At 41.8% G+C, this 24,507-nt stretch overlaps 1 protein-coding gene across 3 annotated transcripts; it reads left to right on the forward strand.

Moving 5' to 3' along the window:
• On the forward strand, positions 1-23,948 carry waca (WW domain containing adaptor with coiled-coil a). Of its 3 annotated transcripts, none has more exons than XM_084565901.1 (13): positions 1-234; positions 483-513; positions 1,319-1,511; positions 10,037-10,128; positions 12,039-12,154; positions 12,274-12,389; positions 17,705-17,968; positions 20,650-20,772; positions 20,868-21,016; positions 21,364-21,530; positions 23,336-23,537; positions 23,621-23,748; positions 23,837-23,948. In XM_084565901.1, exons 1-13 carry the CDS (start codon positions 194-196, stop codon positions 23,904-23,906), a joined length of 1,692 nt encoding a protein of 563 aa, XP_084422027.1. In that variant the 5' UTR covers positions 1-193; the 3' UTR covers positions 23,907-23,948. The 3 variants fall into 3 exon arrangements, with proteins under 3 accessions (XP_084422027.1, XP_084422028.1, XP_084422029.1); XM_084565902.1 differs by having other exon boundaries at positions 21,364-21,488; XM_084565903.1 differs by having other exon boundaries at positions 21,364-21,488; positions 23,339-23,537.
• Positions 23,949-24,507: the final 559 nt, after the last annotated feature.

Raw genomic sequence — 24,507 nt, forward strand, 5'->3', positions numbered from 1 at the left:
GCTGTGTGTGTCTGAGTGGGAGATGGACTGAGTGAGGGCGCTCTTTCAACCAGCGCTGCCGATATAGCACCCACTAAGCTAGGCTGAAAATAATTGACGATTCCAGGTCGCTTGAATCAACAAGAAAAAAAAAAAATCCCAGTGCCGTTATCAGTCTTTCACATCCCACTCCAAACACACTAACACGGCATTGATGGTAATGTATGCAAGGAAACAACCGAGACTCGGCGATGGGTAAACAACCTTTCTTTTCTTTTTTTTTTTATTTATTAAAAAAAAACGTTACTTATTCTGATTTTGCCTTTTTTCCTCGTAGCTACGCTTTGACACAATCCGCCATTTTTTTTTTTTTTTTTAAACTGAAACCAAAATAAGTATCTGGAAACTTACACGTTCAGCTGTTGCAGCAGTTTCGCCCCGTTTCTTAACGCTGTCATTTGAAGCTTCGTGTTCACAAATGTTCTTTTCTTTTTAATTTGCAGGTGCGACCGAAGAGATTCTCAGCCCTATCAGGTACTTGTTAGCTAACCGTAGCCTGCTAGCTTGCTAGCAGCAAATAAGATTAAAATGGACACTCTAGCTCAGGCTTCTGGGGAGCACAGCAGGCCGCAGCCAGTGCGGAAAATAACACGAAAAGTAGAAGATTTTGTTTGAAAATGTAATTTAAGCGCACCAAACATCTCCCAATGTGACCGCATTTAGGTTACGACACCATAGTGTGAACATAATCGTCGAATTCAGCGGTTTTAGAAAGAGAAGAGGCGAGTTTTATTGCAGCTCGAAGCTAATGCTAGCATGCTACTGCTAGCTCGCTTGCTTGCTAGCCAGTCCGATTAGGGCCTGACCGCAATCTGTCATTTTAAGGATATAGCTAGCTAAGCCCTCTAAAGATCAAAGTACTTAAAAAATAAAGTGCCAAACAACATATTAACAATTAAATTTGAAATGTAGTTGGCAAGCAAGATACGCAGGCTAACGCTTGACCGTGTTATAAAATGTTGTTTACTCCGTTATCATTGGCAATAATGAAGATATTAGTGCACATAACTTGTTATTTTAATAAACATGAATGCTGTCTTAGTTAATTTAACCATTTAGCGATATCTTATTGGAAAGAACTGAAGAGTAAATGAGCATCTTTCAAATCACAAACATTCAGGTGTGTGAGTGATTCTTAGCTTTGGTAAAATGAACTTCTGACACATTTAAGCGTTGACACTGGTTTCACAGAACCTCTTAATGATTAAAGACTGAACCCTCCACCACCGCACACTCAAGATTCTAGATTCTAGCGAGGTGTTTGATTCGTGTTTTGCAGACTCTCAAATACTCGTCCAAGAGCCATCCAGGAGGGGACCACCGACATGAGAAGATGCGGGACTCCTCGGACGTCACTCCTCCCTGCAAAATGCTCAAGAGGTCTGACAGCCCTGAAAACAAACACATCGACAGCACGGGGCACGGCAGAGCAAAGGCTGTCCACACGCACCGGGCCAGAGACAGGGATGGAGGTGAGACTGCTATTACTGGGCGGGGGGGAATGGGTTTTGATTAAAAACAAATTGCTTTTGCTTAGACTACAAACACAGGGAGGACGTTGTTCTTTTTACCGAGGACATTAAAATTGAAATTTCGCTGCTGTGTCCTTTCGTTTACTTGGACATAAGCATAAAGCAGGCTGTACTTATTTATGTTAAGAAGTAGGTATTCCTGCTGTGGTACGTCAGCTCTGGCAGCAACCAAATAATATTTCTAAATTGCAAAGGTGCCCTTCTTTTTAACCTCAAAAGTAATTTATATATCAAGGTGCTCAAAGCTAGATTTTCTTTGTGTTTTCAATTCTGCAGTGGAACCAAAAAGTAAGACAACACACAGCCCAGGCTTTCAAGTGAAGACATATATTGTGGAGTAACTGTGTTGTTACTTTATACCTGGACTCGGAGTGCGTCAGTAGTGGTTGGTCGTTGTGGAGTTTCAGTCACAGAAAGTGGTATTTAGGACTGGATGGAAGTTTTAAACCTTCTTGTGCCGTTTCTGTTCGCTGTGGCTTTTCGTTCCGACATGAAACAAACACAGCAATTCAAAGTATATTCTCAATCTCTTAAAATTCGATTAGCGAACAGTGAAGCAGTTTGATGAATGCGTGCGACGTAGTCGGTGTATTGGAAAGCGTTATTGCGATGTGAGTCTGTGTATTAGTTCACATGAGCAAACTTTTTTTTAAAAGTAATGCGTCGATGAAACATTTAGGGCTAACGCTGAACTGCAGCAGCCGTTGCTGCTCTGGATTCATCAAATCTGTCTACAGAATAGTGACGTTATTTGTTTGATACCAATAAAATGAATAAAGAAAACCAGTGTATTTCGAAATAAACTTTTATTATTTAAAAGGCTAGAATTATTAAAACACTCAGCTATGAGCTATCCCTGCGTTATCCTTTGCGAATGTTGCGTGTGAATCGTTACTACAACAGATTCCTGCTGTTCAAGCTTCCAATTACATTTCAGCATATGAACATTAACAATATGTTAACACAAAGTTGTAACAACTCTGTGCCTTGAACTCTGTGCACAGATCAGATGTCCGTCTTTGCGTTGTGTAGCTAAGTTTCATTTTAAATTCTCCATCCCACCGTTGGCGTATCTGCTCTTCGTTGTCTATCGTTTTGCTCCCGATCGCCCGACTCAAGCCTCAATACACGCTTCATATGTTGATCATGCTGATGCCTCATTTTGCCTTCAACGCTGCAGTTCATGCCAAAGTATCCGTTCTCGTTCCTAACAACTGAGGATACGCTCTACAAGGGTTTCCTTGCTAACAAGAGAGGTTACGTCACCTTGTAGATCAAGAATTTAAAATATAGCTCTGGGGAGCACTGATGAAGATTCTGGGTCTGTGTACACATTTGATGTGTTTAATTTTGTGTGTTTTTCTAATATCTGCTTTACATACTATTATATTAAAGGCAAGGAGATTACTATAGTGTGTATTTGATCATAATCTGAGCAAATAAAACATAAATTATTAATGGATTCTGAAGGTTAGACTAATAAATTGTGGGTGCAAATAATGCTTATCACATCTGATGTCAGAGTCACCAATCCAAAGAAAGTGTAAGCCTCCCTATTTGCAACTTGTAGTTTCAAACCTTGTAGGAAGGAAGGTAGATGTTGGATATTTAGTCAACATTTTATTCTCAGTGCAGCAACCCCACTGTTCAAGTTGGGGCTGCAGGTTGAAACCCCTACACACTACCAGTCAGGAAAGCTTTCTGCGAACTGTATCTTGGAGGTTTTTTTATGTTTTTCAATTACTTGGAAATGTTGACTGCTCAGCGGGGTTCGTAGCCTGGAAGCCGGCCCAAACATTCCACACACAAAACATCAGTGCGGTGTGGGGGAATGTGTGTATGCAGTGATGGACAGAAGAGTAACAGCAATGTAATCATACTGTTGTGAGTGCAGTTGGTTTTTGTTTACAACACAATGGCTCCGATAGGTTGCGGAACTATCCAAAAACACAATGAAATCTAAAGAGCGTGTTACCAGACTTATATTCTGGTGAGCGGCTATAGGGTTTGTGTAAACGCTTCCGATCTGCCGCTCGACTACGGACCACGCTAGAAGCGCGTAGAACAGAGAGAGGCTGAAGGTTCCTGGATGTTATTGTGTTACTACTGGTATGGCTTTACATAGAGACCTGTCGTTGCTGATCGCTGCCACTTGGTTGCAATTTAATATTAATACGCAGAAAAAGCAGAGGTGTTGACCACTTGTGTCTGCATTTGTGCTATTGTTGGTCTTGAGCTTTGCCCCTGCCGTGATAAAGACCTGACAAGAAATTCTTTGTAGTGGAGTGAAGCTGAGTATTAATGTGCAAGCTTCTTGTGATGACCTCGCTTGTTCCTTGTTTTGGTCCAAACCCAGTCCAGCTTTTGACCCACGCAGAGTGTAATTACCCAGATTGGTGTCGTCTTGTCTGAGCACCGTGTGCAAGAGCGTCGGCGTAGGCTTCCCGTGGGCTGACCGTCCATAATCCCTCAATTGGGATTGGATTGGGAGCCACACAAATGAACACCAACACAGCTTCCGTAAATAAAAACCCTTTCTTAAATAGAAAGTCTGCACAATAGTAGCTTAAGTACAGGTTGGCGCAGGTGAGGGCGATCAGCTCGAGAGATTAGAGTTGTTGGAACAACACAGACGCAAACAGTTGTTGCAGACTGAATGTTGTTCTCTCACGAACACTCTGGTTGAGTGGAAACACCAGCATCTCTAAAATCTTTTATGATCTGCCAGCGAATGACAAGGGGAAAGACAACATTTTGTGAGTTGAGCAAATCTGTGTATTTTTGACGACCTCTATGTCACAGTTGTTCTCCAGTGTGCCAAAACATATATAGTGGAATGTTGACTTTGTAAACCGTCGCTACTCGTGCAGCTGATATGGGCGAAGTTTTTTAACTAAAGGGTCAGATTTTGGCTTAATTTTAGACAACTGGGAGATTAAAATAGCCCCTGTGCCGTACACTATGGTCTTCTCTGGACATCTGTAATTTTGAGGGTGTCAGAAAATTCGCTCGGGAGTAGCCGTCGCATCATTTAACCTGTCTCGGTTAATGCCCACTGCCACAGACCGCTCATCGTGTGGTGTAAAAACGAGTTTATTGCAAGTTAAGCCACAAATTAAAGATTCTGTGTACATTCTGATATTATTTGCTTCATACAGAGTTATGTAATCTATTTCAAATCTCTGTGTAATCGCTAATGAGGAACTCTAAACTCATTATGTGTTCTTAATTTCGGTGGCAGCTTTGTTGACATTGTGCCACGGAGATCTGCAAAAGCGGTGATTGGTTATTTATAGCTAGTTCTCTCTGGTTAGCATAATGGTGCCTTTCACTCTTCATAGATGAATGTTATTATATTAATGTAATGCTCTGTTTATTCAAGTCAGTGTTACTAACGACTAAGGACGGCCAAGTCAACCTTTGTGTCCAGTAATGTGCCCAGACTCGCTGCGCAGGATGAGAACAATCGCTCAGCGAAGCGATTTAGGTATGTTGCAAGGTTTCCTGCAGTGGTTATTGCGGTCACATCTGACGTGTGTGAGTGCCTCTGCCTACATCAGAATCAACTGAGTACATTTGTTTTTCAGAAGTGAAATATTAGGTGTATCAAGATTAAGAACAAAGCAAGTGGTGGCTCGAATGCCTTAAAGAACGTGACATGAAAGTTTGTTCTAAAGTCAGATCCTGTTTGGTAGAGTTAACCTACATTTATTAACCTGTTACTAAAACAGTGATCTGCCAGGATATAATGTCTCACATCCTTTTTTTCTTGCTAACTGCTGCTGTGGCACTTCACCTTGTTGAAAATGACAAGCTGCGATAGATGTATAATTAATTTTAATGCTCTTGAAACTAAAATGAGACGTTTTGACTTTGGCGAAGCTGATCTGCGCTTCATACCGACGTCAACACTCGGCCAATGACTGGTTACTGCAGTTTAGAATGGATTTTTATTATACATAGGAAGAACATGCCACTCTTTATCTGCTGTGCACCAACTTGATAGTGGAGGCGTGCCAATATTTTTGAGCACCGTAGAGTATTTCTGTTTAAAATACTGTCTTAAGGCCGCTCTTATGTTTCTCTCTCTTCATTAAAAGGTAGCCTTGAACTGTGATGATCACCAAAAGCTGTTTTCACTCACAAACTCTTGACAGTGTCTAGAGATTCTGGTCTAGGTGTTATCCAGAGAAGCCCTTTTACAAATGTAGCACACAACAGGAGGTTGTTTGTTCTCGCCTTGTGGAAATACTTTGTTTTGTTTAGAGCGTAGCAGGTTACATTGTACAAGGAGATGATTCATTGAACTGCTTTGCATTGATATAAATGCTACATGTGTTCGGCTGTACCTGCAATACCATAGCAACATCGTAAACACTGTCAACGCCCAGCTCCCACTTTTCCCGCCTGTTGTGAAAAGTCAGGACTGTAGTGCACATGTGAAAGTGGCTTTTCTGACGGTAACTTTCATCAGATAGTATAGGAGGCTGACGACATCAAAAGATAAATTGTTGTTGAAAGCTGTGTTGGTCAGCTTTATGTGCCACCGCAGCGTGTCCTCTGTTGAGAATAATAACATAATAACCCAGAACACAGAGATACCATGTGAGCCATGGGCCTCATGCAGGAACATTTGAGATTTCTATTCCTAAACCTTGCGTGAAGTCAGAAACATTTTGTGAATTTGCATGTTTCAGGGAATGCTCCCTGTTCGCCTGATATCTTCTTACCAGATCTTTTCCATTTGTGGGTCGTTTCTTGCTCATACAAGCTGCATAAAGCTTGTTACATACTCCACAAGAAATTTGCTCTCGCTCCTAGGGCTGCGAGAACAAGATAAATGTTGGCCAAGAAATGTATACTTCACAAGAAACTCAAATGCCGAACTCTGGGAAAGTCTTTATAGGGCCCTCCCACTACATCATACGTGCTAAGCATTGTGGGAGAAGAACGACGAGAGGCCCTTTTCTGATTATTTTCGGATGTCGGCCAGTCGTTTTGACGGTATGCTGGTCTCTACCCAGGAGAGATTAGCGGTCATGCTGCGAATATTAGCATCTGGGAGCTAACAGAGTGGCTGCTAGCTTTTCCCCATTAACCACACACACTTCCAATTTCTGACCAATCACAGAACAGTGACCAGACACCACACGAGAAAAAAGTTCTGCCCGGTTTTGTTCTCGCAGCCCGAGGAACGAGAACAAACTTCTCGCGGAGTATGTAACAGTCTTAAGAACAACTCTTAAGGCTCATTGGTTTCGAGCGTCATTTACAAGTTGTTGAATTACACATTTGTGAGAATTTAAGTATCTGTAGCAGCTTACACTCACATAAGTTTCAAGAATACTGAACCTGGATAGTTGAAGATAGAATGTAGATGAGATAGATAATCCTTAAATTTATCTTAGAGTGGGGAAGTTAGTTCTTGAAGATAGCCCTGCTTTCCTGTGGAATAGAATAAATTGTTTTTATAAAAGAAAAATAGAAAACCCAAGTTTAAAAACAAATTATACTGACAGCACAAAAATAGAATTCTATCAGACTGATGGAAAAAAATCAATGAATTCTTCTTGTCTACAGTATGAGCTGCAGTGCTGAAAAGTTGCTCACTATCTGCACTTGTGCACAGAAGTAGACACTTGATGCCTGGGTCAGAGCGGAAAGGTGTTTTTTGTTATCCTGCCACAAAAGAAAAAAAAAACAGTCTCTGATAGAAGTTCATCTGTGGTGATTGATGCTTGGCTGCTGATGCTCTGGTCCAGCAGTCACGACATCGCCAAAGCAGACAGTGTATCTGAGGCTTGAGTCTATTTTTGGGTGTGCACCGGAAAATTATCTTTCAGTTCATTCATCATCTGATCAACCATTATAGAAGTTGCCAGTCAAACTATACAGGATAAATAGTGGCGCCCGACTGTAAATGTAACTTTGGAGCTCGTTTCATAGCAAAGAGTTGTTAAATTTACCGCTGCAGCCAGCTGCACTAAAGCTATTCTTGTTTAAATTTAGCTGGCACTAAAACTTTGTAAAGTTAATACTGGCGTTTCAACTGGTCCTGTGTGTTACCTTGGCTTTAGTCTTGTTAATCCAAGCAGTGAAGTTTATTGATGTAGAAGATCAGAAAACACGGCACAAAGATGAAATCAGAAGACAAACTGCAAAGCCTTTGCTCAGTATGTTATGAAGTTTCCATCTCACTGCATTCAGGTGTGTATATATAAACCAATCCATCGACTGTTCTGACAGAACTTAAGGTCATGGCATACAAAGTCTGGTTTTGGCTGTGTGTCCCGCACTGTTGGTGTTATTGTTGAAGTCAGAAGTTTATATACGTTGTACCCAAATTCATTAAAACTTATTTTTGCACAGTTCCTGTCACTAAATCCTAAGATCTGTCAGTAATCGGCGGCTTAGACTTCTGCGTTAAGTTGACGCAGAAGCTACGGCGACAGCACAGACCCTGACGCCGTAACTGACGTGCGCCTCAACCACAAATGTAACTCAGGAGTGCAAGAGTTGTGATTGGTCCGCTTGGTAGTAGCGTGTTTCCCCTTTTAGCATTTCCGGCTGCTTCTCCGTCTCTGCAATTTTCGAATCGATTGTTTTGGATCAATAAAGATGGAACACAGTAAGGAAAGGTTAACTACGATACAACTTTATTTGTCAGTTTGTGCTGAAATTCTTTTTTCATCCCTGGGCAGCTCATTTAAGGATAATAAACAATACATACATGTAAGACATATAGTGTCACTAGACCGACACGTGGACATACATGTAGGACATAAAGCATCAGCGGACAAACATGAGACTTAGCCACACATGACAGTATCAGCAGACAAACATGAGACATAGCCCCAAATGACAGTAACAAGCATGCCATTTCAACACTTGAAGGCATTACATCCATGGATAGATATTGCGCTAGGTCTTAATGTTGCTGGTTTAACAAAAGGATTGATTGATGTATGAAGGAGTATCTAAGTCTGTTGCGGTTGAAAGAGGGAACTCTAAAGCGCCTGTTTGAGGGCAGTAGCTGATATTCTCTGTGTAGAACATGTGAGATGTCAGTGGAAATATATCTGGCCAGCCTGAGCATGTTCTTGTTGTGGGCTTCCTGGAAGAGGTGTGCTACAGGTGATGATCTTTGGGCAAATTTTAATATCATGGTATAGTTTTGCCTTATCTTTGACTAAAAGGTTACTCAGCCAAACTGTGCTACAATAAAGCATTACACTCTGGATCACTGATGTGAAGAACAGCGAGATTATTTGGGTGCTAGATCCAAAGGATCTTAATCTCCTTAGGAAATAGATACGCTGTTGTAACTTTTTGCAAGTGAATTCTATGTGCGAGGTCCATGAGAGGTTAACTGAGGAGGTTTGGAGATGCAAACGTTTGTACGAGTCGTGTTCTGCGAAAGTTTCAGTCGACATTGTTGAAAGTGAAGCAGGAAGTAGAAACCGACTAGCGTTTGGGTGGCGTTGTTACAAAGTGAGCCAGACTGACGAGTGCCTAAGTGTAAATGTCTCACATCAGTGTAGGTTACGGCGTCTATGTCCCGCGGTACCTTAAAAGAGCCTTCATTTTTATGAAGCCATAGCCCTTTTCATTTTGTTTGTTTGTACGCAAGTCTCTGCAGGAATCCCATCTGATACTCCTCAAACGGAGCCAGAACAGACGACTTCTTTTCTAAAAATGTCAGCTAATGACCTGGGAGCCCTGCTTCTGCTGAGAGCCTGCAGACTGTAGCGCCAGGCTAAGTGCTACTAGCGCGTTATACGGGCTGTTCCAGTGGGTCAGCTTGTCGTCTCGAGTCAACCGGTCAGGGGCTTCCCTAGGGTGAATGCTTTGAAATGTCCACTTTTACTCCTCTGAGCACAAAGCACCTCGTTATCAGCCAGCTAACCTGCCTGCTGTTACCTACTTATGTAACTAATGAGAGGTTAACCTTTACATCGCCGTGAAGCGGTGTCAGGTGTGGTTGCTTTGGAGCTGTTTTGCGAATACAAATACACGAGTAAAGCGTTGGACCAATAACCGACACCAGAGCTGTACAATATGTCGAGGTTTTACGATATAAACGATGTACTTTCATCAGCTTTTTGTTGTTTTTGCTTTGTGTTTTCTGATTATATTTGATCATTTACACATCTGTGAGTATTCTTACTAAAGATGCGTCTGCTTACATTTGTTGCTTTGACTTTAAACTTTGTCTTTGTTGTTAATTAGTGGGGGAAAAAAACATTGTTGTGATCTTTTGTCTGTATTGCCAAGTCATTACCCGATTCTGGTGTTTGATATCTGCTGGAAAACATCTCTATATTATTGTGCCATCAAAACATAATTGTAAAATACATTGTTAAAGAGCATTTTAGTCTTTTTCTTGGTAGCTTCAAAGCTAAATCTTGGCATTCGCTGTTGCTGTTACTGATGAATCGCTGTCTTTGCTTGTGTTTTTCTTGCAGGGACCAGTTATTCTCCACAAGAAAACTCTCACAACCACAGTTCCCTTCATAGCTCCAACTCACATTCTAACCCCAGCAAGACCTCAGACACAGTAAGTATTGTCTTAGCACGGGACCTAGCGACAAACTAATTGTATCTCCCCACCCCCCACCCCAGTACATTATAGCCTGAATTGGTTCTTGGCAGTAGCTGCAACTTTTCTGTAGTTTCACAGATTTGACATTAGGTTTTGTTGTGTCTGGATATAAAGATGATTTAAAACCTCAAATTTGATTTAAGCTCAGTTCCAACAGACTTACGCAATAGTTCATAAGTGAATCATTTTCAGTTCTTCCCTCATATCCTCTATTTCTAATCTAATTCGATTTACTTCATTAGACCCTGTGACCCCTCTTTGCATGTGAGGTTATTTCCAGTTTGCTTTTCCTCCAGTTTTGTGCCTTTTTTTCTTTACATTACTCCTGATGCATAATGAAAATAAACGGATTAACAATTATCTTTTCAATCTATCGACTATTTTCTGCGTAGTCGATTAGTCCTTAACTGCTAAACAATAAACAGCCTAATGATACAAACTCAATAGCGCTGGTTATTGCCACTCATTTCCTGATTCGTTTCCCGTTCACAAGGTTTCGATTCATTTAGAGACATTTTAATTTCAAGACATTTTTACATGGTTATGAAACTAAAAGTCATTGTCACTGGTTGCAAAGATTTGTGGTATTTTAATAACAATATCTTAATTTCTAGTTAGCACATTTTGCATATGACTTTGTTTAAACGCGTCTCTTCTGCCGCCCCACTTTTTAAAATCTGGTCGTCTTTCAGAGCCGCCGATGCTCTCGGAGTTGTTGCTTCTGTCATTTTTTTGGATCTCCTTCTCACATTTTTCATTGTTGGCCAATTAGGAAACACGCTGTTTACTATATCCTGTCATTATACATAGTGTTGAATATGATTGTGCTGATTGTTATGGGAAACCGGTGCCAGTAAGGGCTTCTTCTCTTCCTTTCATCCTCCTGTGTGCACCATGCAACTGTATTGGCTCCGTTAAATAGGGCTGTCAAAGTTAATGTAGTGTCAGAAGAGTAGCTCGTTAAAACTACAAAACATCAGGCTTGGTTGAAGCCCCATCTCCGAGTGATCAAGACATCCCTGTTGGAAATGCAGCTTTGTCATCCTGTGGAGTGTCACCATGCACACCTGTGGCCAATTTAGGATCTCAGATGAATCTAACGTAGGTGTCTGTGACATGGACATCCCTAGTTTCCAATAGCAATCAGCAGAAGTGATTTAAGTTTAATCATATCCAACACAATGCCCACAACTCACAGCATCGTTTGCTCTGATTTAAAAAGTGGGACTACAGAAGAGCTCTGCTGCTACGCCCTTCACCACTGTGCATCCCACAGCTTTATTATTTACCTGCAAGTGGTCATTACACCAACATTAATGCAAAAATACATTGCTTTCTAAAACGGCTTACGTATTCTAAATGTGTAAGGACTTGTTGCAGCCCCATATAGAAACAAAATACACTGTGCATTAGGAAATTGAGCACAAAACACCAGTTGTGATCATCTAAACCTTAAAGAGCAAACAGTTTGAGATTGGTTACCTTAACAGTCTGAAACTGTCTCTCTCCTGCTTAAAAAGCTTCTCTGAAAACAGCCAGTCTGTAGCTCTTTGCTTTCATCCCGGTATCTCTTGTACATTTCAGATTGCATTACAAGCTCTTGCATCAGACCCCCTCACCACACACACATACACACACACACACACACACACACACACACACACACACACACACACACCAACCACTGCGTTACCGTCATCGTGAGGACATGCCAGCGACACGATGCCTTTCCCTAGCCCCGTACCCTTACCATCATAAGAGAATGTCTAATTCTAACTCTTGAAGTGAAGCCTTATTTAAAGGAGCCTAAACACACTTTCAGTCTGGATTTCCTCATGTTTCTAAATATTTGCTCCTTCTCTCAGCCTTACGAACCAGGTGACGACTGGTCGGAGCACATCAGTTCCTCTGGGAAGAAATACTATTACAACTGCAGGACGGAGGTGTCCCAGTGGGAGAAGCCCAAAGAATGGCTGGAGAGGTAGCTATAACCCCTTAACCCAAAAATGCTTGATATTTATTTATTTTTTTAAGGCATTTAAGTGTCACATTAAAGATGCATGCATGGCTACTATTGTTGTTGTATCTGTGTTTTTACAGAGAACAGAAGCAAAAGGAGACAACAAAGACTGCTGTTGTCAACAGTTTCCCCAAAGACAGGGACTACAGAAGGGAGGCTATGCAGGCGTCGGCGGCCCCTGGCTTTACTGGTCCGAGTAAGTGTAAAATACGCAACTGCACTATAGGCGTTCTCCATTTTGATCGTCTTCGTGCAGATCTAAATGAAAGCTTTAAGTGTACAAATGGTTCTTATGTGTTAGACGGTCGGTGATGATTGATGTTGTGCTGGATCAGCTGTGAAAGCTGCTGTGGTTTTTAAAGGACGTACTGTTGCTATGCGTTTTTTTATTGTATACTTTTGTGTTTATTGGGTTTTCAAACAACAAACTAATATTTTAGTGCTAGAGGTTATATACTAATCAGGCATAACATCGTGTAGGTCTCCCTTGTGCCTCTAAAACAGTTGAGACTCATCAGAGAATGGACATGTCCCTTCTGAGGGTGTCCTGTGGTGTCTGGGAACACAATGTTGTTAGTGGGGGGGTCTTTGAAAGGAGGGGCCTCTGTGGATCATCCCACAGATGCTTGATCAGTTTGGGATCTAGTGAATTTGGAGGCCAGGTCAACACCTTGTGCTGTTCTTCATGTTTTTTTTTTTGAGTTGTTCCTAAAGTTGTTGTGCTTATGCTGCTGGGGATGGCTGCTGCCATTAAGGGGTGTCATTGCTATGGGGTGGGGGTGCCTGGTCTGGTCTAGATGGGTGCTACATCAGGGTTCCCGCGGAGTCTTAAAAAGTCTTAAAAAGTCTTAAATTTGATAATGCCAATTTAAGACCTTAAAAAGTCTTAAATATGAGCATATTTTGCATTGTAGGTCTTAAATTACATTTCGTCAAGTCTTAAATCCTTACGTGCATTTACCGCTTCATTCGCATTTCGTTCAATGCGTCGGTGTCATTCACAGTTAGTTCCATGTGTTCTGTGTAGTTCTTTATTAAATATAACTATTAGCGGTACGCCGAAATTAAACTACAAATGAGACCTGGAAGTGGAATCCGGTGTTCAGCCCGGTTTGTAATGTGTTGCTGCACCGGGTATGGTCCGGTCGTACAGCGCAGGCGAAGCGGGGAGATTTTATCGTCACGTAACGTTTGTTAGCGTTATGGATTTCTGTCTCCTTTTGGATTTGAGACTTCTTCTGTCACATGAACCTCGTTGTCAACTTGGGAAAAGGGCAAAATGTAAGTTTAATGATTGCTGGCTTTGTAACGTGAAGTTGGAGAGAAGCTTAGCCACGTTTGCTAGTAGTATGCTTCAACATGAAGTAACAAGGCAGGAGACGAAGTGGAGGGAATTCAGCTCAATACATTTGTTAAACAGAACCATATAAAGCCAGGTCTCACGGCATATTACAGAACAATATAATAACCGATAACAAAACGTTCGTGGCTTGTAGCCTTCACCAGCGTCCACATTACGGAGATGGAGGAAGTCAAAAAAAATAAAGAGACGGATTCAAGAGTGACACCTGCTGAACTAAGCGATGAAAACAAAGGAGGCGCCGCCGTGTGGCGTAAACTGGTACTATTCCATGTAATACTCTGGCTGTTAACAGCTTGAACGAAAAAAGCACACCTGGGGCATGATAAGGGTCTGTGATATATAATCTGTTTAAAGTGCGCAGTAAATTCTGACGGCCTGAAATCACCCCTGGCTCTATTAATTTTTCCTCAGTTTTCCTGCCAATATGGCGGTGTCAAAAAAAAAAAAAAAAAAAAAAGGTCACGTGACGCCTGGAACTCTATATCCAATCCAATCCACTGTATTTATATAGCACAATTTTAACAAACACAAGGTTTCCAAAGTGCTTTAAAAGATAAAACACAATAAATAGATAACACGGTCTACAGCAATGTGTTTCAAAGCCGTTTAATTCCATTGAAATGTATTACAAATCTATGCATGGCACATCGGATGGAGGAAGTTGGGACATGTCTCAATCCATGTTAAATCACGTCTAGAGGATAGTTGATAGTTGAATGACAATACATTTTATTATTTTGAAAGTAATTCTGGGTCTCTGATTTTCCTTATTTTTTGTACTTCGAGTAGGTCTTAAATTTAACCTACAATGGTCTTAAAAAGGTCTTAAAAAGTCTTAAATTTCACTTGCTCAAACCTGCAGGAACCCTGTACATGTCTAAGTAACATCCACACCAATGCCATTTATTTTTTATTTTTCCAGTATTTCAATAGTCTGTGTTTATATAGTTGGTTTGCATTTTATTTAACGATCTGTACAGTGCAACTCAAGTTGATCCACTTGTAATATGTCTTAAAATTTTAACTTGGAGATTCTGACTGCTGACCTGGATCAGATGCTGTCATTTTACTAAAGAAGGCCTCTGATATTGTGAACGATATTTGGCTGAATACTTTCAGCAGTGCCATGTTAGACCCGTTTCCCATTGGCTCACATAGATGCACAATCCCAACAACAGCAGCTTTTGCTTATGAGGGAATGCGTTTTCATGTTTGTCACCAGTTCTGATCAGCCTGCTTTATAGCATCCCTTTTTACAATAATCATATCCTGCTAGATGTTTGTCTTTTTGTCTTGTGAGATTTTGTTCTTAAATTGCTTCTTGTTCAGGCTTGTGTTGTCCTTCTTTCTGACTGACGGGACGAGAAAAGGCCGTATCTTTGTGTAAATGCTTGTTTTGTTTTTTAGCTGGTCTTTGCATAGTACATTTCTTTAAAGATTTCCCGAGGTCAAGATGTTTTCTGCTATAATGAATTTATTTACGGCTGCTGCTGCTGCTGCTGCAAGGCAAGGCAATACCAGGCAGAATATTTCTACTACACAGTGGCCCTCTTTTATAAAGTGTTTACAGCAATCTGCTAGGACACTTGAGCTATTTACAGAAGAGACAACATCACAAATACCCTATTTTTGAATTATTTAATAACCACGTCCCCAAAAGGCTTCCACTTTTAATCGACTGTTTTGATGACATCCTGAATCACCTTCCAAACGCGTTCATGGGTTTAAAAGTTTGATAGTAAGGAAAACAACACGCAAGGCACACAATAAAGAGAGTTAAATGTTGTTGTGTGCATTACTTACAATGCATGCTACTATTCACACTCATACAAGAGGCCACAGTGGGAGCTTCTTGTCGGTTTGATAAATCGCAGACTTCTCTGTTTCTGCAAATAAACCTTGGATTAACTCAGCCCCCCAGTCTATGTGCCAACACACGTTATACACCGTTGGAAAACTTAATTTCTTGAGATTAGAATGAAGCACACCGTTTCAGGACAACGTCATAACTGCAGGCTCGGTAAACACTTAATGTCAGACCAGTCGCAAACGCAAAAATCTCTACGCCTCATCTGTTGAGTCTCACAGTATTCCAAGAGCAGATAAAACTCAATAAAAATGGTCCTGTTACGTTGCCACGGGTCATACAATAAAATATTTAGTCCACACTGACCCTTTGATCTGTAAAAACACAATGTCCACTGCAGAAAACTTTCACAATTTCCTTAAGAAATGCATATTTCCACATATTCTCAATTGTAACTTCCATATTTTGGTATCACCATGATACCAAAATAGCTCTGAACTCTTGAACTATCTGAACTTTAGTTTGACACCTCACTTGACCCAACAAACGGCTGTTAGACGGTAGCCAGTGAGTGACTGGTGCGCAAAAAGTACCTGCCCCGAGCCAATTGCAGCGCAGTTTACTGGTGACTGGTGCATTGAATAACCAGTTGGTATATAAAACTGTGGGATAGGATTGCCCCAAGTCTAACCTTTCATTAGATTATGACTGGCTACCATGGGTCTCCATATGGCACACTTAGGGCACGCCTGTTGCTATCTTCTGAGAAAGAAATTGTAAAATACTAATTTTCCGTTATATTATTGTCAGTTTGAAATTGAACATAGGTAAGCCTTCAAGCTGTGGTCCCATTTCCAGTTTTCCAGTCCACAGCACCAAGCTACAGTCATTTTGAAGGCAAATATTGTTGAAATAACAATTGAGCGCACATAAATCCTTCTTTTTCAGTGTATTCAGACTCCTATTACTCAGTATGTAGAGTGTTGTTTTCCTAAAGAGGCCAAAACCTTGCCTCTATTCCAAATGGTTCAAGAACAGCTTTAAATTTCTTTCTTTGGTTGTCCCTTCTTTAGGCGTTTTTGTCAAAATTTACAGGATTGTTGACGGGTTAAGAGAAGGTCTTATGAATGGTATCATTGTCTCTGACCCTGTTTGTAACGCCTGTAGCTGTACACACTAGCAGTAATCCCACAGCAGCACCTGTGTGTGTGTGTGTGTGTGTGTGTGTGTTGCGTGTATCAGCCGAGGCAGATTGTCTACCCTCGGGCCAGAACGTGGTGAAAGGAAACAGAAGCTGACATGACGCTCCCGAGTGCTTGTTTACAAGGATCTCTGCCGAGCCGCTCACTTCATTTCTCCATTTACATGTTTTATAGACGAGCGACCAGAGTCCCATTCACAATAATTCTGTACTATTATTGAACTGCCTTTCCTGCTTCCAGAGGTGGTTCTTCAATTATTGTTTATTTCTCACAATTTTACACATTTGCAACCGTTATACCTTCAGTTTATTGTTTTATATCCAAAAAACAAAGCTGAAACCAGACCAGTCATTAGATCTGAAGAAGGTACTTGAGACTTGAGAGGTGAAATGTCTTCAAGAAACCCTTCATGTCTAGTTGCCCTTGTTACAGTTATACTTTTATTTGGATATACAGTGTCCTGTAAGACTAAAAGCTTTTGCAGACTTTGTCGTTTATGGTAGAATCTATTTATAAACAAGGGATGTCCTAACCCTCTCCTTGATGCTGTCTCCAGGAAACTTTAGTCTTCTTTTAAACGCAGCGTTCAGTGATTGTTGTTGTTTCGGTGCAGCCTTTGCTTGAGTGTAGTAGTCAACGTATTCAGTGTTTGCCGTGTTGATGATCTCCTACTACCACTTCTCCAAACATCCACATTGCGTCATTTACAGATTTCTGACTGACTTCGTTTTCCAGAGTGAAGTTCTTGCACATATCAGACGTGATTTTGTTTCTTCTTCTTCTTGGATCTTTGGTGCTAACCAACTGCCATTAAAACAGAAGAAGTAGAAGGCATTTTGATGCTACAAGGGCTTGGCTTTGGTTTATGGCAGAGCTAAAATAAATAACTACAAAAGATCAGTCTCGACTGAAGCCCCGTGCCACTCCGATCGTTTTAAAAATGTCTGGATCGGCCCCGATGCCGATTGTAACACCCTTAATATAAATAGTAGATCTAATGCGTCCACATATAAAGTAATCTACCAGGTGTCTGCGCTTCCACATATAGAAGTGTTAACAGTTGAGATTGGTTCACCTTTTGCGACAAAAGTAATTTAAATAGAACTTACACCCTTGTCTTTTTTTGCTGTTTTCCACAGAGTCATCCCAGGTGGAGAAGTCCTCATCAGTCCATGCCGCCCAGTCCCAGTCATCATCATCATCATCATCAGGCTCAGGGAGCTTGAATCCCTCATCTGGACCGCCGGGATCGTCAGCCTCCACGGTGCCCGTGTCCCCGGTCCTCCAGTCCCCGGCTCCTCCACTACTTCAGGACCCCACTCTGCTTCGCCAGCTCCTTCCAGCACTTCAGACTGCCCTGCAGCTCAACAATGCCAGCGTGGACATGGCGAAAATCAATGAAGGTGAGAGGAAATGCAGGTTTAAGACGCGCAGGGTGCACCGTGTCTACATTCGGCTCGCTGCGGCGTCTGTGAATGATTGGTACTGGTTATAGGGTGAAACCTTTTATGTTATGGCATAAGTGTCTCTTCTTTAGATCAGATTACAGTAGAGTCCTGTTGAAAGTGGCCTTGTCATAGTGCTGTTCTGTTTGTGTAGTGTTATATGGATGAGTACGCTTGAAAAGAACATGTCATTTTTGTTGTCAGACCACGTTGGGAGGTAAAAGGAGTTTCTAGATATTCCAAACGGGCTCAATTGAAGACTTTCAGACAGGAATGAGACGTAGTAATTGGGGAAAACACTTTGGTCTGGACTGGACGACTACTTCCTCCAGAGCTGAGCTGAGTTTACAGTTGTGAGAAATGGTTGGACACAGTCCGTTGTCTTGAAGGTCCCAAAACAGCTCTGTTTTTTGTTTGTGCGTGCGTGTGTCATGACTTGGGCACATTTTATTTATTTAGCTCTACCGTGACAAATCTCTTAAATGCTTCCTGGGTGTGTTTACACCTCTACTTTAAGCTGGTCACTTTGTGATTGGATTGCCCTGGGTGGATGTTATTGTAAGATCTAAACTGGGCCTGATTGTGCCTCATCGTTGGTGTTGGACCCAACCACAGTGGAGCGGGCCTTTTAGCATTTTGTGTGCTTCTGGGTTTTAGAAAGGTCCCGAGATGTAGAAGTAAATATATCTCTGCTGCTGCTGCTGCTGCTGCTGCTGCTGCTGCTGCTGCATTGGTATTTGAGAGATTGAAATTCCACAGAAGAATTCAATGAGACACATTGTGAGGAGGTATTTTCTAATTTAAGATGTTTGCTCTTGCCGTCATTAACAGACTATTGATTTAACAAACTCAACACTAGCTTGGATGGATGTGTGTTAAGAGAAATCAATTGTGGCAACAACAACTTTAAAATAAGGATCCCAGTCTCACAGTCATGAACCAGAAACTCGCTCTGTAAACACAGAGCAGGGAGCTCCTTTACGATTAAACCTTTTTAATCAATTAGGTCAATTTACCAGTAAAAATGAATAATCGTTAGTCCTAAATTGTTATTAACTGATGCGATTACCGGTTGGCACAAGCCTCGGGTCACTAGTCTGCTGCTATTTCCTGTTGCACGAACGTAATCATTACTAAAGATAAATTTGTTATAGCTGCACTAAGGTTAGTGGATTCCAGTTCATTTTATTAGTCACTTTTAATCCACAAACTAGGAAAATCCTAATTATGATGCCAGCTATTAAATGTCTGCACACACAATGAGATCATGTGTTTTTATCAGTCCGTCATTACCGTAATGACGCAAATATTTAATTTGGCGTCAAATAGCGGCAGCCTGTGCAGTTCATCTGCAGGAGTACTAAACTAGATGCTGTTGAGACGTGGTGTTCTATGGACAAATGTATGTAAGATTAAATAAAGTAACCGGAATTGGCCGATTAAAACGGAATCTATTTTTTAATGCGGAATATCGCGGAATTTGACATAATTTGCCGTTTTCATGTGGGGGAGGAACGTACGTCTGGGGAAAAACTGCACGGAGGGAAGCAAATCTGCGTGGCACAACAAGCCCCTTCCAAAGACTGAGCCCCTCCCCCTTCAAAACATTGTAAGCATGGCGAAGCGGCCGCCTATGGCTCCGTCTTCGTCGGCGAAAAAACTGCGAAACTCGACGCTAACCCCCCAGTACAGAGCCGAGCAGTTCCCGAACGACTTATACGTGTCAGGCAGAGGTTGCGCTTGACTTTTTCGTTGTCTGTCATTTTGACTGACAGGGTCATTTTTTTTAAATGATAATAATGACATATTCAATAGCATTTAATTTTCATTCATTTTTAATTAATATAGCGGTATAGTTTTATCACTTAAAACTTTGCTGCTTGTTTTTGATGCACTTTACTTTTGCCACATTGAGGAAACGTGTCGTCTGTCACCTCAATAAAGTTAATTTATATTTAATTTGTGTACATTTTAGTCATTTACATTAAAAACACACTGTTTTTGATAGTAAAATAAGAGTAAAAGGTAAAAAAAAAATGGGATTCGCAAAAAATAAAACGGAAAAAATGGAATTTGGGAAAAAATAAAACAGAATTTGGGAAAAAATAAAACTGATTTTATAGGGCCCTAGACTTGGTCAGCTAGCGCTTATAAAAAGTTTAGCGTCTGGAGTCCTTCCATCTCTCTTCAAATAGTTGTAAATGTCCAAAATCAAGACCAAAAAACGGTGGCGGAGACGTACGTTTTTATTAGTAAACAACTAAATATCTTCATTGAGTTCTGTACGTTGTCCGTGCCGTTTTCTCTCCGTCAGGTTTAATTCAGAGCAGAACAGGTGAGCGACTGGTTTGTGTTTGTGTGTGTGTGTGTGTGGTGGCTTTGGGGAGGGCGAAGGGAAAAACAAAACGCACGCACAACGCTGACTTTGACATGGAAAACATTTCCGATTCGTTACGAGACCATGGCGGAGTAAATTAGACCCTGGCAGGCCGCCATAGTGTTATGATTGTATGGGAAACCCTGATATTCATAAACCATCTTGTATCATGCTCAGATTAAGTTGCATACGTCCTGTCATTATTCTTCTAGTCGACTCTTCAGGACTAAATCTGAGTCTCTTTGCCTTTGTCTCCTGTCAGTTCTCACAGCTGCTGTCACACAAGCTTCATTACAGTCGATGCTCCATAAGATCCTCACTGCTGGACCGTCGGCTTTCAATATCACTACTATCCTCTCTCAAGCTGCTCAGCTCTCCAACCAAGGTAAATTCAGCTCATGCACTTTTAAATACCAGACACGATGTCTCTCTGTGTCTCATTCTATTTATTTGATGTTGTTGTTGTTTGCTCCGGAGCAGCTCAGCAATCAAACCAGTCACCGATGTCGTTAACGTCGGACGCCTCGTCGCCAAGGTCCTACGTCTCTCCGAGGATCAGCACGCCGCAGACCAACGCCGGTCCCTTAAAGCCCCTCCTCAGCACGCAGCCTGTCATCTCACAGCCAAAAGTAAGACGCAAAAATGTGTTGTGGGAAAGAGAGAGAGAGGGAGAGAGACGGCCAGCTGGGTGAATGTTGGGACATTCCCAGTGGGAAAAAGACTTCCTCCAAGGACGGAGGAAATCAACACTTAGCATGTATGAACACGAAGCGCTGTGGAGAGTGGAAACTGAAGCTTTTCTTCCACGTTTTTAGACTGTTGAATTTATAAAATGCACAATTTTTAGTTTGATGTGATTTAAACACAGTGTGTTTGTGTGTGTGTGGCACATGATTATTGTTTAATTGAATACATGTTAAACAATGCTTCCATTAAGAAGTGTCAACGTGTGCCGTCTCTTAACATCGTGTCGTAGGTGAGCACGCCAGCGGCGAAGCAGGCATCTCACGCCCAGCCCTCGTCCCAGCAGCCCCTCTCCAGCGATAAGCAGCACAGTCACGACGCCACCACGGCCTCGCCACGCACCCTCCAGCGCCAAGGGTCAGTACGAGCACACCGCTTTGACCCCAGAGTCCAAAAAAAGTAAAATAAATGTTGCTTACAAGACGTTCACGTTGTCAACACCTGTTGCCAGAAAGTGTGAATAGCCAGTCTGATGTGTTTGTTGTGTGGTGTTGTTGCACCATCTGCTGGTCGTTGATGGAACAGCAGGAGGTTCTTTCATTCATTGAAGTCATTCATTTATTTTGTGCGACTCTTCTCAGAGAAGGAGTCACTGGTTTACTCATTAGGTCTCAGAGCTCATCATTGTCAGGGCAGTTTGAGGACTGAATGCTTTTTAGAAATTAAGTATTAGATTTGTTTTTTACAGCATATGGACAATATTTACAGATCAAACGTATCTATGTACAGGTGAGACCATATATACAGGAGAATGTGCAGGATATACACAATGATTGAATGAGGTAACATATTATACAGATGGATTTGTTCATTAAATGTGAGTAGACTATAAACAGGAACTATAGCATAACATCATTTACAATAAAGGAGATGGGCAGATGATAAATTAAGCGATACAAACAGATAAAGTGAGCAATTTACAGTGCATAAACAATAAGCAGTAGCTACCTAATGTTACTAAACTAGTGCAACATTTGGTGCATAGTACTGTACAAACAGATTGTTTAAAGTGTGTGAGTGCAGAGGAGTCCAGTAGTGCAGTGGTAATGGTGTAAAAGTCTTTGGTCAGTGAGGGAATGAGGAGAAATAACCCTCTATCCTCAGCTTCTAGCAGTGCTTGGCCTTGTTGATGCCAGTGAGGGTAGGGTTAGTGTTTTTGTCTCCAAACTTGATGCGTTGCAGCAACAGGCCGTCGTCGCTTCATTTAGAAAATCAAAAACGATGCTAATATTTTATTATTTTGTTCCAGAATTCTATCGTTCATGTGGCGTTAGCGTCTGGTTTGCTGCCGTAGCATTTTGTAATCACAGTGACGTCAGATCATTGTAATATGATGCAGTGTAATTGTAGGAGCTTTTTTTGTGTTTATTAGAATATCATTTTTGTGATCACGTTTTTTAGGGGAATAGCAAGTCACATGGTTATGTTCGGGTATATTAGTTGATACTCACCTGTTGATTTTTTTTGGTTAGAGAGAGAGAGAGAGAGAGAGGGTGGGTCGCCGTATTTTTTGTCGACCGCTAATTTTCTTTGATCACTGTGACTATTTTTGGTTCTATCTTAGAGAACGTTATCATGAGTTGATTATCTGTAATGGATGACGTTGAGATAAACTCTGGAGCCTGATCCCACCTGTTTTTTCAGACCGTGAACAAGTTGGATGCTTGCTGATAGATTAGAGGAGAGATATAAGCACTTAAATGATGCTTGACACTGGAAAATGAACTCATGTGACCATGACATAGATGAAGCTGCCAGATTAACTAATCAATCAGAGGAGAACGTTTTATTTTGTTTGTTTTTTTTAATCCAGAAGTTCTCATATTTGTACCCAAATAATCCCAGAGCCCCATGATGCCACTAGCATGTTGTAGTAGGTGCTGTTCAGTGGGTCAGTCTTTTCTTTAACAGCCAAGCTAACCTCCACCTACAGCTGCTTATCGCCTCCCCTTTTTCTTTTGGGTTTATTTGTTGCTGACTCTCCTGCCTCAACGTGCGTTACATGTGCTTCTCAATGTTGTCACCTACCTGCTCAGCAATATCATTAAATGTCGTAACCACAGATTCTATGTGATTACAGGCGTAGAAACACCTGAGTTATATGCTTGAGTTATAGTGGAGACGGTGGAAAAAACTGAGGACGTTGTTTCTTAACTTTTGCAAATCACAAATGGTTTAAAATGTTGTCCTGTGTTGAATCCCAGCAGTCAGAGGAGTCCCTCCCCAGGTCCCAACCACGTCACCTCCAGCAGCAGCAACGCCCCCAACTCAGCCTCTGCTCCCTCCGCCGCCGCCTCATCCGCGTCACGGCCTTCCTGCTCCTTCACCCCCACCCTCGCCGCCCACTTCAACGAGAACCTTATCAAACACGTGCAGGGGTGGCCTGCTGAGCACGCGGAGAAGCAGGTCCGTACCACCGCACAGTTTGCAGCAGAATTTAATCATTTATGGCAGCATGTTTTAAAACAGTGGGTTTGTTTCCTCACCAGGCGTCAAGACTACGTGAAGAGGCTCACACCATGGGCAGCATCTGCATGTCCGAGAACTGCACCGAGCTCAAAAACCTGCGGTCTTTGGTCAGAGTCTGTGAAATACAAGCGACATTGCGCGAGCAGAGGTAAAGAAGAGCATGTCCGGTGAGCGATTCAGCTCCTGATGTTGTTGTAATTTGAAGCTAATCGCCGTCTTCTCCGTCTCTTCCACAGGATACTGTTTCTGAGACAGCAAATCAAAGAACTTGAAAAGTTGAAGAATCAGAATTCCTTCATGGTCTGAGAACTTTTGGGGCGGGGAGAAAAGGTGGGGTGACGGGCGGGGAGGGAGGGAGGGAGACGGGGAGACGGGGAGGCGGAGACACCCATTGCACATAGTCGGAGGCTGGAGTGAGAGCAGCTGTTGAGTTCCTCTTGAGCCCAGTCTTAAAACAAACACACAAACACACACAAACAAACACACACAGTCGGGTTTGGCTTTGGACCGTTGGGCCGGGAGAACCAAGAGGGAGAAATGAAGAGCTGCTGTGGGAGGATGGAAGGATGGAAGGAAGGAAGGAAGGGGGAGGGGAGGGATTTACAAGACTCTGTTTTGTAAAAAACCCACGGCGGCGTTGGCGGGAGAAAAAAAAATGTAGATTTCTTGTAGATGTTATTATCTATGTTGTAAATATGTTTTGTAGATTGAAGCCATGGAAAGCCATGCCTATCAAAAAGCTTTTTGACATCCAAACTAATCAGCGCCTAGGCGGCTACATTCATTAGCTAGCCTCTCCTTCATGTTAACTCGTCTGCAGACTTAAAAGCTTCATTTCTGTCCGTTCACAGATCACTGAACCGTTGGAGGATGTTAGAAAGCCCTTAAAGCATACAGCATTATTATT

The sequence above is a fragment of the Chelon labrosus genome, assembly GCF_963514085.1.
Source record: "Chelon labrosus genome assembly, chromosome: 18".
Classification (NCBI taxonomy): Eukaryota; Metazoa; Chordata; class Actinopteri; order Mugiliformes; family Mugilidae; genus Chelon; species Chelon labrosus.